Consider the following 12536-nt stretch of genomic DNA (forward strand, 5'->3'; position numbering starts at 1 on the left):
CGCTGGCACCGCCAATGACCCCACCTCCGTCTTCTTGTCCTTGGGTAGTACCCTCCTCCCCACAGATTCTGGGCTTGGCCACATGACGGACTTTGAGCAGTGTGGTGTCTGCAAGCATGGTGTGAGCAGGGGCTTGTTCTCTTGGAGCTACCATGTGAAGGGATCCTCCTACCCTCCTGGAGGGACCAGAGAGATGCTTGGTTCACTCTCAGGGGTTTCAGCCATCTTGCCCGAACTCTGAGATATGAGTGCCATTGCCCAGCCCAAGCAGGCCTCCAGCTGACTGCAGCCACACGAGTGACCAAAGCAAGATAGCAGAACTGCCCAGCTCAGCCCAGCCCAGCCTGCAAAATCATGGCCATAAAAACCGGTGGTTGTTTTAAGCCTTAGGTCTTGGGGTAGAGACACTGGCCCGCACCCTCAAATGTGCTTGGTTTGCTGTCTGTGAGAGGCTCCAAGCAGTGGAGGCTAACGTGGGTCAGAGGGCTTTCTGGAGGGATGAGATTGGAATGGAGGCCAGAGCAGAGGCTGTGGGGCAGATATGAGAAGAGGCATTGTGGACCAGGCCTTCTGTCTTTAGTTAAGGTTTCTCCAGAAGCAGAGGCTGAGGCAAGGATTTGAGGACATGATTACCTGAAAGGGGTGGAAAATACTGGTGGGGGAAGCAGGAAGTGACACAGAAAAGGGAAAAAGCTGCCACAAAAGGGCATGTTAGCAAGCCAGAACCACTGAGTAGAGAACTGGAGGTTCATCCCATCAGGGAACTTTGAGAGCCCGTGTAGAACACATAGTCATCCCCACTGATGCGGTGGGCCTGGAGCATTTTCATACCACCTCCCTTCAGTCACTGGTTGAGGGCTACTGGAGTGGGAAGACGCAAAGCGGGCACCAGCGGTCTGAGAAGGCCCACAGGCAAAGACTAGCGTGCTGGCCCTGGCCGTCAGACCAAGCATTGAGCGGGGAGGGTGACAGGATGTGGACTTGGCCCCCCCACGGTGTCTGCTACAACAGCCCACCCAGACACACTCACCCAGACACAGCTCCTCAGTCGCTTCCCTGCACCAATGATGAGTGATTAGAGAGGAATAGTTCCAGTCCAGGTTGAGTTTAATCGGGAGTTTCAGAGAGGGGAGGGGATTCACTGGAAATACCGATGTCTGGGACAGGGGCCTGGTTGAGTGCTGACTTAAAAAGACCTAGGGGACCCTAACTTAGGAGAGTCCTTCCTGTCTCAGGGTTATGGACCTGAAGGGGTTGGGTCCCGGGGAGGTCACTGGTTCATCTTGGAGCTCTACTGGGATGGTACGAGAAGCTGTTTCGGGGGGTACTCCAAGTAACACGTAAGGGAGTTATATCTGGGGTTCCAGATGTAAAGAGCTGAGCTAGCAGAGGGGACCCCGAAAGATCCTGCTGGGGAAAGGGTGGGGCTATCTAGGATGTTTCACAGAAACAATCAAGGGGCCTCGATTTCACAGAAATCATCAAGGGGGCTCCTTGTGGGTGGGAGAGGGGTATCATACCGCCCCAAATATTGGGGACTGTTTACTCCCTAGCAGCCATTTTGGGGTTTTAATGTAAGACCCCAAAGGCTGGACATTGTCCACATAATCACGGATTTGCAACATTAGCATACGCTGGTTGTCCCACAGGACGGTGGGGACTGGAAAATCAGTCCAGGTTCTGGGTTTGCGTCCTAAGAGGACAGGCCTGGGGGTGCCACTCGGCTCCTCTTCAATAGCTGCCGGAGCTGTGGACAAAACAAGACGGGGAAGAAGTTTGAGAGGCTGCAGGGAGAGATGGGGCAGGCGCACCCTGTGAAGTTGGGGGTTAGAAAGAAGTGAGTCGAATCAGATGGATTTGAAGGTTAAATGCGTGGGAATGGGGGTGAAGCCTCGTGCACACAATGAATCAAGGCTCCTGAGCAAAGGTGTTGCTGGTTGGGAGTTCCCACCTTGTGATTAGCATTGAGGACTGGGAGTCCAAGGGGAGAAGCTAGGAGTCAGTCACATTTGAGGGTCAGAAGTCCCACTCTGAGGTCAGGACTAAAAGTCAGGGGGCTGGAGGTTATCCTGGGGATCAAAGGTCACACCTTAAGATCAAGATTCAGGGTTAAAAGTAGAGGTCATACTCTGAGGTCAGGGTTTAAATAGAGATCAGGTGGAGTCACCTTATCAGGCAGGGGAGCAGACACTGAGGTCCACGGTCACTTTTGTTTTCTGGCTGTGCTGCACGGCATGTGGGATCTTAGTTTCCAGACCAGGAATCAAACCCAAGCCCCTTGCAGCGGAAGTGGGAAGTCTTAACCACTGGACTGCCAGGGAAGTCTCTCAAGGTCACATTTTGAAGTTGGGGTTGGAGAAGGGTCAAGGTCACCTTCTGAGACCACAAGTCACCCTCTAAAGTCAGGAATGGATGGGGTCAGAGGTTCACCCTGCAGTAAGGGCTGGCTCAGCACTCACCCCCTCGGGGCCCGGCCCAGGCCGTAGCAGGTGGACAGGCTGCTCGTTCTCCAGGTTGCGCAGTGTTGGATCCGCTCCAGCTGCCAGCAGGCGCCGCACAATGGCCTCCTGGGCCGGCCCAGGGGGCAGGGCGGCTGCCATGTGGAGGGCGGTGTTCCCATGGGCCTGGAGACAGTGAGGGGAGGACCGCTAAGGATGCAGACTCAGCTGGCCAGGGCTCTCGACCTCACACTCTCTATATTGCCACGTTCACGTCCCACATGTCCCCTCTCACGTCCCAGAGCCCTGCTCCACACCACATTCCATACAGCCCTGTCTATGCCCAACACGTGCCTCGGGTCTAGGTCCACATCCTATACATCGTCCCCTCCACAGCCACAGCCCACAGGACCCCCAGCACCCAGCTGCCCATCTCTGCCACATCTCACCCAATCTGCACATTCCAGCCCAGGCCCCTACCTTCATGTTGACAAAGGCCCGCAGGTCTCCCTGTGGCAGTGCCAGTAGCAGCTGAACAAGGGTCGGGTTGGCAGCCTGCACAGCCAAGTGCAGAACAGTCTTGTTGCTCTTGATTTCCTGTGGAGAGGGAAACGGCAGAGGTCAGGCCAGTCCTCATACCCAGGCCTCCAGCCATGGAACCCAAGAGCCTTTAGAGACTCTGTGCCTCTTTTGCAAGCACCCATATGTGCATCGGAGAAGGCGATGGCACCCCACTCCAGTACTCTAGAAAATCCCATGGACAGAGGAGCCTGGAAGGCTGCAGTCCACGGGGTCACTAAGAGTCGGACACGACTGAGCGACTTCACTTTCACGCATTGGAGAAGGAAATGGCAACCCACTCCAGTGTTCCTGCCTGGAGAATCCCAGGGACAGCGGAGCCTGGTGGGCTGCCGTCTATGGGGCTGCACAGAGTCGGACACGACTGAAGCGACTCAGCAGCAGCAGCATATGTGCATTACACAGCTGCACGCACTGAGCACTCTACAAGAGCACCAGATTTAAGGGGTGCCGTTCAGATCATGCCGCAGTGGTAAGGACTTTGCCTGCCAGTGCAGGAGGCACAAGAGACATGGTCTCCATCCCTGGGTTGGGAAGATCCCCTGGAGGAGGGAATCGCAGCCCACTTCCCCTGGAGGAGGGAATCGCAGCCCACTTCCCCTGGAGGAGGGAATCGCAGCCCACTTCCCCTGGAGGAGGGAATCGCAGCCCACTTCCCCTGGAGGAGGGAATCGCAGCCCACTTCCCCTGGAGGAGGGAATCGCAGCCCACTTCCCCTGGAGGAGGGAATCGCAGCCCACTTCCCCTGGAGGAGGAAATCGCAGCCCACTCCAGTATTTTTGCCAGGAAAATCCCACGGACAGAGGAGCCTTGCGGGCTACAGTCAAGGGCTTGTAAAGAGTTGGACACAACTGAGCAATTGAGCGAACACAAGCACACATTCAGATCATAAGCACCATTGAACTGTATATTCATTAAGACAGTCTTCCAGCCCAGGTATCATTGAGAAAAAGACTCCTTTTCTAGTCCTCCAAAGTAGCTCTCTGGATTTCTGGACTAGTAGCTGCCCTGGCCAGCCCACATTCTATTGAACACAATAAAATGCACCCACATCTCACATGGACTATTTTATCTACAAGGATGGGAGCTGAGAAGCACTTATCAGTGGACTACCTAACCCTATATCTATTTCCATATTGAGTAGCTCTCTTCATATTTTGAAACAAATAAAGACATTTTCCACAATGAAACTTTATTATGTACCTTCAAAGAATCCCTAATGATAATAAACATGGAAAATTGTGTGTTTAGACATAGAAAACATACTAAAAGGGAAACAGGGTAGGGGAGAATAAATTAGGAGTTTGGGATTAGCAGAAACAAACTACTACATATAAAACAGACAATCAGGGTCCTACTGTGTAGCACAGGGAACTAGACTTAGCATCCTGTAATAGACCATAATGGAAAAAAATATGGAATAGAATATGTATATATATGTACAAATAAATCACTATGCTGTATACCTGAAACTAACACGACGTTGTCAATCAACTATACTTCAATAAAAAATTTTTTAAAAAGGAAAGAAAAGGATATATCATTGCAATGTGTGGGCTTTATTTGGATCGTAGTTTTTTTGGTTTATTTTTTTAATGAAAAAAATAAATGTATGTTACCTTGCTTGCATGCTCAGTCACTAAGTTGTGTCAGAATCTTTGTGACCCCAGAATCTACAGCCTGCCAGGCTCCTTCTTCCATGGGATTTTCCAGGCAAGAATACTGGAGTGGGTTGCTATTTCCTTCTGGAGGGGACCTTTCCAACCCAGGGATCGAACCCTCGTCTCCTGCTTGGCAGGCGGATTCTCTACTGCTGTGCCACCTGGGAAGCCCTTATGTTACTTTAGAGCCAAACAAAAATTTGAACACAAAATATTTGGTATTATGAGACTGTTAATTTTTTTAAGGTGGAATAATGGTACTGAGGTTAAAAAGAATTCTTATCTTTTAAGACAAATATTTATAGGTGTAATTTTACCCATAAAATTATAAGCTTGGATTTACTTAAAAATAATACAGGGAAGTGGAGAAGCGAATGGGATAGGACTAGCTTTGAGTTGCTGGTTATTTATGTTGGGTAGGTGGAGTTTCAGAGAAGGCGATGGCACCCCACTCCAGTACTCTTGCCTGGAAAATCCCATGGACGGAGGAGCCTGGGGGGCTGCAGTCCATGGGGTCGCAGAGTCAGATACAACTGAGCGACTTCACTTTCACGCATTGGAGAAGGAAATGGCAACCCACTCCAGTGTTCTTGCCTGGAGAATCCCAGGGACGGGGGAGCCTGGTAGGCTACTGTCTATGGGGTGGCACAGAGTTGGACATCACTGAAGCGACTTAACAAGAGCAACAGGTGGAGTTTATTGTATCAATATCATTTTCTGTACTTTATCTGTGTTCAAAGTTCTTTAACTAAAACAAAAAAAATCCAAAACAATGAGTGGATGTGTAATTCTTTCAGCCAGCCTTTGAAGGAGCTACTGTCAGGAAGGAGGAGAGTATATGTATTAAGAGCTGGATTCTAGGGTCAGGCCACCTGGGCTTGAATTCCCTCTCTGACACTTACAAGGTACAAGATTTTTGAGTCCTGGAGCCTCAGTTTCATTATCATTAAAATGGAGAAGGCACTAATAGCACACGCATCAAAGAATGTTTGTGAGAATTCAATTAGCTAATTGGTGAAACTCAGTGTTTAATAATAGTTAAGTGCTTGATAAATATAAGCTAAAATCATTAATATTATTCCCAGTTGACAACTGGGACACAGAGAAATGAAGTAGCATGTTTAAGTTCACGCTACTGACAAGGGGCAAGTCAGCATTTATTTAGCCTTCTTGGACATTCAAGAGCTCCCATCCCACATGCCCTCCTGGGGGCTAGCTGTCCACTGCCCAGCTCACCTGGCTGGTGTGATCAGCACCCATGTGCAGCAACATCTTGACGCAAGCCAGCCTGTCCTGGGCCTGGGTACTCAGTACTGGGGGATATAGGTCAGGTGGGTGCATAGCCACGTTGAGGGCCAGGATGGCTGTGTGGAGTGGGGTGAGGCCTGCAGAGCAGAGACAGTGAGGACTCTGTATCTGGAGCACTCCCCTGACCCAGCCCCACCTGCCACAACACCCTGCCCACCATTCAACTTACCCTCAAAGTCTCTGGCTTCTATGTCAACTCGAACCCCTGAGTTAATTACAGCCTGGAGGAGAAGGCAGAGAGCTGGCTTAGAGTCTCTCCAGGCCATGTAGCCCTGGAAGTCAGGATCTAGGCAATCTAGCCCATCCCACTCATCCCATCTGCCAAACGGACATACCGAGAGGACTCTTGGGAGCCCATACGTAGCGGCCACGTGTAAGACAGAACGTCCTCGATGGTCAGTGGCATTGGGTTCCGCTCCCAGGTTCAGTAGATCCTCCACAATCAGGGGTTGGTTGGCAGCAGCAGCCACCAGAAGAGGGGTCTGCAGGTGTCAGGAAAGGTCAGTCTGGGGCCCCCATCCTCTACCCTCTGAAAACCAGGGACCCAGGCCCTCAGCCCTTTTGCCCTCAGATCCAGGAGACCAAGCCTCCAGCCCTCACCTTGCCCTTATGCTCACGAATGTCCAGATGTCTGTATGCTTGGAGCATCTCAGCTGCGGCGTATGCTGCCCAGCGCAAACCCCGTGCCGCAAACAGGTGCAGGAGCCTGGGGATAGGTTGGGGGTAGCAATGAGCACAGCACCCCAGCTGAGCAGGGAGCCCACAGACTCCACTCCCCTGTACTCACGTGTCTCCCTCCTCATCCTGCGCCAGCAGCTTTTGGGGCCCTAGAGCCAGCATGTGAGCACGGGCAGTGTCCAGGGATGGTCCAGTGACCACAGGAGGCAACTGTGGAGGTCCTGAGGGAAGCCCAGAAGCCCTCCAGGATCCTGCCTGTGGCAGGGAAGGGTCTGCATAGAGCCGAGTGTCCAGGGGGTCCTGAAGGATACAGAGGGTGGGGAGAGCCAGTCAGCTGAGAATTCCCTTTCCACCACACACATATACATACAGAGTGCTAGGCAGAGTGGCTGGATGTTCCATCTGCAGCCAGTAACCCTGGACCTTTGGGCCTCAGTTTTGCCCATCTGAGGAATGGGTTCCTAACCCAGACATCTCAGAATGCTGTGCTGCATAAGGGCAACTGGGCATCTCAGGGACCCTTCAGCATCCAGTTCCCATTGTCAGTCTCACCTCCATCCCCAGGGGAAACGAACACGGCCGCCCTGGGTCCGAGGGTGAGTAGAAGTCAGGAGTCAGAAAACTTTCAGCAGCAGAAGCAGGATAAGAGTAGAGGCTATCCGTGTAGGCAGCATGCGTGTTGGGGTCCCAGTCTACAAAGCCAGTGGGGGGTGCCAGGCTGCCAAGTCCAGAACCCACAGTCTCCTGGTGTGCTGGGAAGTGAGTATGGCCTGTGTGTGAGAGAAGGAGCAGGGGCAGGCCCGGTTACCAGAGTCAGGGAAGCGGAAGCCCAGACAGGAGCTGTATGAGGGCCCAGTGTCCCCAGGATACAGAAAGCTAGTACTTCTGGGGCACCAAAGGGCTGGAGGTTTGGACTATGGGGGCCTAAATGCCTGAACACTGAGTGAGTGAGGGCCTAGACTCCAGGCTGGGAGCCTGGGCCCCAGGACTACGTGCATAAACTACTGAGCTTCAGAGAATCTGGGAGATAAAACTTCTACCAGGTCTCAGCAAGAATGAGGGCCTAACATCTAAGTTCTAGAAAGTTCTAAGAGCGGGGATGTTTGAGTCCCTGAGGGAACCCAGTGAGTTTCTAGACTTACCAGCTTCACCTTCATTCACAGATGAAGTCAGGGGCTGGGCCAGGGGAGGTGGGAACTGTCCCTGTAGAGGCCAAAACAGAAAGAAACAAGGGGGAATTTATCCAGCAGACTCCGCGGCACCCATTCCCCACCTACAGGGCATCTAAGTCAGAACTACATCTCTCGTCAGCCCTGAGGGCCCTTGCCCACCAGGACACGGCCTCACGGGAGTTGTAGTTTATAGGGCGTCCTGGGGCTCACCGGTAGCCCACCGGCGTCTGGCTGCTGCTGGCGGCGCCTCTGCTCTTCTAGCAGCTTCTTCACCGTCTGTGACGGGCAATGGCTGCGCTCATTCCGGCTCACTGCGGGGTGAGGAGGGAATGAAGTTATCAGGGGTCTTTAAGTCACCCAAAGGCGCGGGGGAGTGGATCTGAACATCCTCCTCGCCCTCCCGCGCGGAAAAAACTGGCACACTGCTGTCGCCTGAGAACTCCAAAGCCAATCTACGATTTCGGGTGAGGCGCCGCAGCCGCCTCCGCCGTTTCCTTCCTTTTGCTCCGCACTTTCCCCTCTGACCCAACTTTCCACCAGCGTCGTGGAAACTAAGGAAGGGGGTGGAGGGCGCGCTCTGCAGCCCCCCTCCCTCTGACCGCCACTTCCGTGAAAAATCCCACCGCACCCCACCCCCAGATCTCCCAGTCCTGAGGAATTCGGGGGGATGCCGGGCTTCCCTTCACAGAGACGCACATCCAGGTTCCCAAATCTCCCTGCCTTAGAAGCTGCCCTGATACTTTTCCTCGGGAAACCAGATATCCTAGTCCACAGCCCCTCTCCCTGAGGAACCACGAATTCAACAGTCCCCTGGCTCTTCAGGGATCCAAAAGTTCGGACCTCGCCCCCTTCTTCACACCCAGGAGTCCAAGCCTCACCCCACAGGAGTCTGGGAGACTCTCAACTGCTACCCCAGGACCCAGGAGTCCGGGCCTCAGCTCCCAGTTTCCAGACTCCTTGTTCACCCGACCCCAGAGGCCTGGGCCCTCGGCCCTCACCCGGTTCTGGCGGAAAAAGGGTTAAGCGCGGGAGGGCGGACTCGGAAACAGCCCAGACGCGACGCGCTGACGTCACGGCGCTCACGCAAGGGAATCTTCCATCTCCCTCTTCCTCTCTACCCCATACACCAGGTGTCCGGCTCCGAAACACGATGCGTGGCCAAGCGTGGCGTTCGTGGAATCCCCGCACATGGGGAATTCCTGCTAAGCCCGGGGACCCGGGCCGGGCGGCGACTCGGGAAATCCCAGGGTGGGGGGCAGGATCACGGGCAGAGAGCATCCCTGCAGCCAAGCCTTGGACATTGCCTATCCAGACCTTGGCCAATTTCAAACGCCCCCAAGGTCTCAATCCAGCCTCTTTCTCGAGTATGGCGGCTGGGTCGCCAGCCCCTCCTCCTAGGACTCAGGCAGGGCTCGGGGCCTCCCAGCACTTTCACCCCCAGGACCTAAGATTCCGGATCCCCAGTCCTTTAGCTCTCCGGACTCGGAGCCCAGAATCCCAGCCGCTCCTGCATCACGACCCAGGACTCTGCACCCTCTGCCCCCTGCACACATTGGGTTCTCACTCTCAGCTTGATGCTAGACCCCTCACTCCTGATGTCCATCTCCGTCCCTCCGAACTTCAGGAGTCCGTTCCCCAGCCCCTCTCTTAGGGGTCGAGCGTACTTCACCTCCCCGCCCCCCAGTTACCTCGGGGATTCCGTGGTGCTGATTGCGGGCCCCCAGGGCCCCGGCCTCGGCGCTGCGCCAGCGTCGCTGCTTCCCCGCGGAGCCGCCGCCGGGTCCCCGATCTTGGACCGAGTCTCCCCGCGAGTTTTTAAACGGAGAGTCTGGTCCCGCCCAGTGCTGGGCAGGGCCCCGCCCACAAGCCCGGGAGTCCCCGCGGTGCCCTCGAGCGAATCTGGTGTCTGAATGGGCGGAGCTCATTTTGAAGGCCCGACTCCGAAGTCTCCTGGGAAAGAGGAATTGGGAACCCTATCTTTGGTCTGAGGGAGAAGGTGCCTCAGAGGCACCCTGAGAGGGTGGCGGACTCCTGAAGGAGGAGGGAACTGGGGACCCGAATTTCTGAATCTTTGTCCAAGTGGATGTTGGAGGCCTTGACTTCAAGGCCCTGGACTGGTAGAGGGTGGGAGGACGCTGCCAGTAATACCAGGTCCAGGGAGAAGGGGGCTGGGGTTCTGGACTCCTTGGTCTCAAGGCAGGAAAGGTCTGTAGGTAAGAGTAATATAGGTGAACTCAAATTTCCCCTCTTCCCCACATCACCGTCTTTTTCAGAGGCCAGTTCTCATTTGTTCATTCGTCGTTAAAAAGAATTTATTAGTGCAAGGGAGGCACTTTGCTGGGTGCTGTGGTGTATCTGTGAACTAAGCAGGCAGGAATTCCCAGCCCTCGAGCAGACTGTCATTCCAGTGGGAGGCTCGTTTCTCAGTTCCCATCTTGGTTACCATGTAAATCACATTTCTCCCCTGCGTTCAAGACTGTGCTCTCCTAGGTCTCCTCCCTCACTTGCTGCTTCTTCCGTTTCCCTGCCTGTTTACTCCTCTTCACCCTTTCTTGGTGCTGGGGGAGGTAGTGTTGCTCCTGTGTCTCTACTCACTTCCTTGATGATCTCATCCAGTCTTATGGCTTTAAATACCATCCATGAGCCATCAGTCCCCAAATTTACATCTCCAGACCAGACATCCCATGAACTCAAAAGAGGCCGCTGTGGTCATTCAGCTTCTCCACAGGGAGTTCTATCAGATATTTCCAACTCAGTTTGCCAAACCTGGGCACTTTTTCATCTAAACCTACTTCCCCTCCTTCTCCATCCTATCAAAGGATTCTCTGTCCTTAGTTGCTCAGACCAGAATCTTCGGTCATCCTGGACCCCTCTCTCTCATACACACTCATATCCACTCCGTCAGCAAGTTTTGTCGTCTCTACTTTAAAAATCTTGCCAGAATCTCCCCAGTGCCCACACCCTGGTCTACCTGTCACGTCTCACCTGGACAATCATAGCAGCCTCCCTGGTCTCTCTGACCCTCCCCCTGGTTTGTCCCTGAAGGCAGTCAGAGGGATCCATCACCTCTCCCCCTCCCACACAGACACACAGGAAGCAGGTGGCCTTGTCACCAGCAGGGTGACATCCGCTATTGCTGCCTCTCCACTCCCCCATTGTTCCTCAGGACTTCTCTGGACCAAAGCCTTTTGAGAGGTCCTTTCCAGCCCCCAGCCCACCATGGTCCTGCCAGGCAACATCCTGTTCCTGCTTTTGCTCCCAGGTGAAGCCAGTGGTTACGGGGGCTGTGGGGGGGTGGTGTTAGAGTTTTGTGAACAGGACAGTTTCGGGTGGCATCTGAAGGGAGGGGTGCTGAGGGCGGGTCCTTCTCTCAGTGCCCTTTCCTTTCCAGAAATAAACTTCTGGGCCGATTCTTTGGGAAGGGAAGCTGAATTTGGATGGCTGCCTGTCCATCCCTTTCTACTGCTGCGTCTCTGCCTCTACTTCTGATTTCCTGTCTCTCTCTGGGTCTCTGGGCACTCCCCTCCCACTTGGCCCCTCTTCTCATTTGATCTCTCCGGAGTAGAGGTTATTTTTCAGGGCATCTCCTTTCCTTGCGCCCTGTTTTGAGAACCACCTCTGCCCACTGATCTGCCTTCCCTCTCCTTCCACAGTGGCTACAGCTCAGATGACCCCAGGTGAGAAGTCAACACTCCCTCCCCTTTGCAGCATCACTTCAGGTCCTGCTTGCTTTCCTAAAGTGTGGCCTGTGAGTCCTGAATCTCACTTCTCATCCTCAAGTTGGAGCCGCCAGAGGATCTGCAGCCCTCTCTGGGTCCCCATGTCACCATCCTCATCATCAAACTGAAGGCCCAACAATGCGCCAACCCCCTAACCTGTCTTCAGGGGTACTCACTGTGCCCAAAGCACAGTCCTGGAAGCTATAGGACATCCCCAGCTTCTCTCTGAATCTCCATCGCCCCTTTCCTTCCCCAGGAATTCTGGGACACCCCCCCCTCAAAGGGATTTCCTTTGCATCATATGCCTGAAGCCCAGCCTTGAGCGTCTGGAACCCCCCTCAGCTGCCTCTTGTCTTGGTCCCCACCCTTCAGGTTCCTGTTCCGGATGTGGGCCCCTCTCTCTGCCACTCCTGGCAGGCCTTGTGGCTGCGGATGCTGTTGTGTCACTGCTAATTGTGGTGGTGGTGTTTGTGTGTGCTCGCCTACGCAGCAGGCCCACCCAAGGTGAGAATGGGGACAGGGCTGGGCCTAAAGGGACAAGATGTCCCTAGGGAGGGGGTCCCCAGGGTGGGGGTCCCCCTTGGGCAAGCCCTCGAGGTTCCGGGGAAACCCTGGGGGCGGTGCTTGGGGGAACTCCTGAGAAAACCCCTGAGGCTAGGGGTCCCCAAGGGGGTGGAGGTGTGGGTGGGAGGTGGGTGGTCAGGCCTCATGTTTTCTCTCCCCCACCCCCAGAAGATGACAAAATCTACATCAACATGCCTGGCAGGGGTTGACTTCCCTGTAACTGCGAGTTTTGACTTCTGACCTTCTCATCCTGCATGTGGGTGGCGGCACAAGAAAATCCACCCTGCTTTGGGGCTGGAATAAAGCCATTGAAATACTTCTTGTTTTATTTCTTTCTCAAAGGCTCCTTCTCATTTATTTGTTTTCTGAGTCCTTGATCCCCCCAGGACTCTGTATATCCCCACCCCATCAGCCCAG

General features: G+C 54.1%; 2 protein-coding genes across 4 annotated transcripts; one reads left to right on the plus strand and one right to left on the minus strand.

The window, feature by feature from the left end:
• NFKBID (NFKB inhibitor delta) lies at window positions 1090-9610 on the minus strand. Of its 2 annotated transcripts, none has more exons than XM_013971186.2 (12): window positions 9525-9610; window positions 8047-8147; window positions 7807-7867; window positions 7217-7434; window positions 6774-6964; window positions 6587-6692; window positions 6322-6468; window positions 6156-6207; window positions 5915-6063; window positions 2919-3035; window positions 2460-2624; window positions 1090-1747 (listed from the first exon to the last, which is right to left on the minus strand). In XM_013971186.2, the coding sequence occupies exons 4-12, from the start codon at window positions 7220-7222 to the stop codon at window positions 1694-1696; spliced, it is 987 nt and encodes a 328-aa protein (XP_013826640.2). In that variant the 5' UTR covers window positions 7223-7434; window positions 7807-7867; window positions 8047-8147; window positions 9525-9610; the 3' UTR covers window positions 1090-1693. The 2 variants fall into 2 exon arrangements, with proteins under 2 accessions (XP_013826640.2, XP_017918865.1); XM_018063376.1 differs by lacking the exon at window positions 9525-9610 and adding an exon at window positions 8715-8837 and having other exon boundaries at window positions 1517-1747.
• HCST (hematopoietic cell signal transducer) lies at window positions 10606-12438 on the plus strand. 2 transcript variants are annotated; one of them, XM_018063402.1, is made up of 4 exons: window positions 10606-11098; window positions 11490-11513; window positions 11928-12059; window positions 12291-12437. In XM_018063402.1, the coding sequence occupies exons 1-4, from the start codon at window positions 11056-11058 to the stop codon at window positions 12326-12328; spliced, it is 237 nt and encodes a 78-aa protein (XP_017918891.1). In that variant the 5' UTR covers window positions 10606-11055; the 3' UTR covers window positions 12329-12437. The 2 variants fall into 2 exon arrangements, with proteins under 2 accessions (XP_017918891.1, XP_017918890.1); XM_018063401.1 differs by having other exon boundaries at window positions 10632-11098; window positions 12288-12438.

This window comes from Capra hircus, chromosome 18, assembly GCF_001704415.2.
Source record: "Capra hircus breed San Clemente chromosome 18, ASM170441v1, whole genome shotgun sequence".
Taxonomy (NCBI): Eukaryota; Metazoa; Chordata; class Mammalia; order Artiodactyla; family Bovidae; genus Capra; species Capra hircus.

What these genes read in the sequence shown, in the direction of transcription:
- NFKBID (XM_013971186.2), bottom strand. An exon ending in GGCTCCCAAGAGTCCTCTCG is followed by an intron (nt 6,208 to 6,321) that starts GTATGTCCGTTT and finishes CTTCTCCTCCAG; the next exon opens with GCTGTAATTAACTCAGGGGT. An exon ending in GGGCCTTTGTCAACATGAAG is followed by an intron (nt 2,625 to 2,918) that starts GTAGGGGCCTGG and finishes CACTGTCTCCAG; the next exon opens with GCCCATGGGAACACCGCCCT.
- HCST (XM_018063401.1), top strand. Translation starts at nt 11,056, where the DNA reads ATGGTCCTGCCAGGCAACATCCTGTTCCTGCTTTTGCTCCCAG. An exon ending in GTTCCTGCTTTTGCTCCCAG is followed by an intron (nt 11,099 to 11,489) that starts GTGAAGCCAGTG and finishes CTCCTTCCACAG; the next exon opens with TGGCTACAGCTCAGATGACC. An exon ending in TACAGCTCAGATGACCCCAG is followed by an intron (nt 11,514 to 11,927) that starts GTGAGAAGTCAA and finishes CCCACCCTTCAG; the next exon opens with GTTCCTGTTCCGGATGTGGG.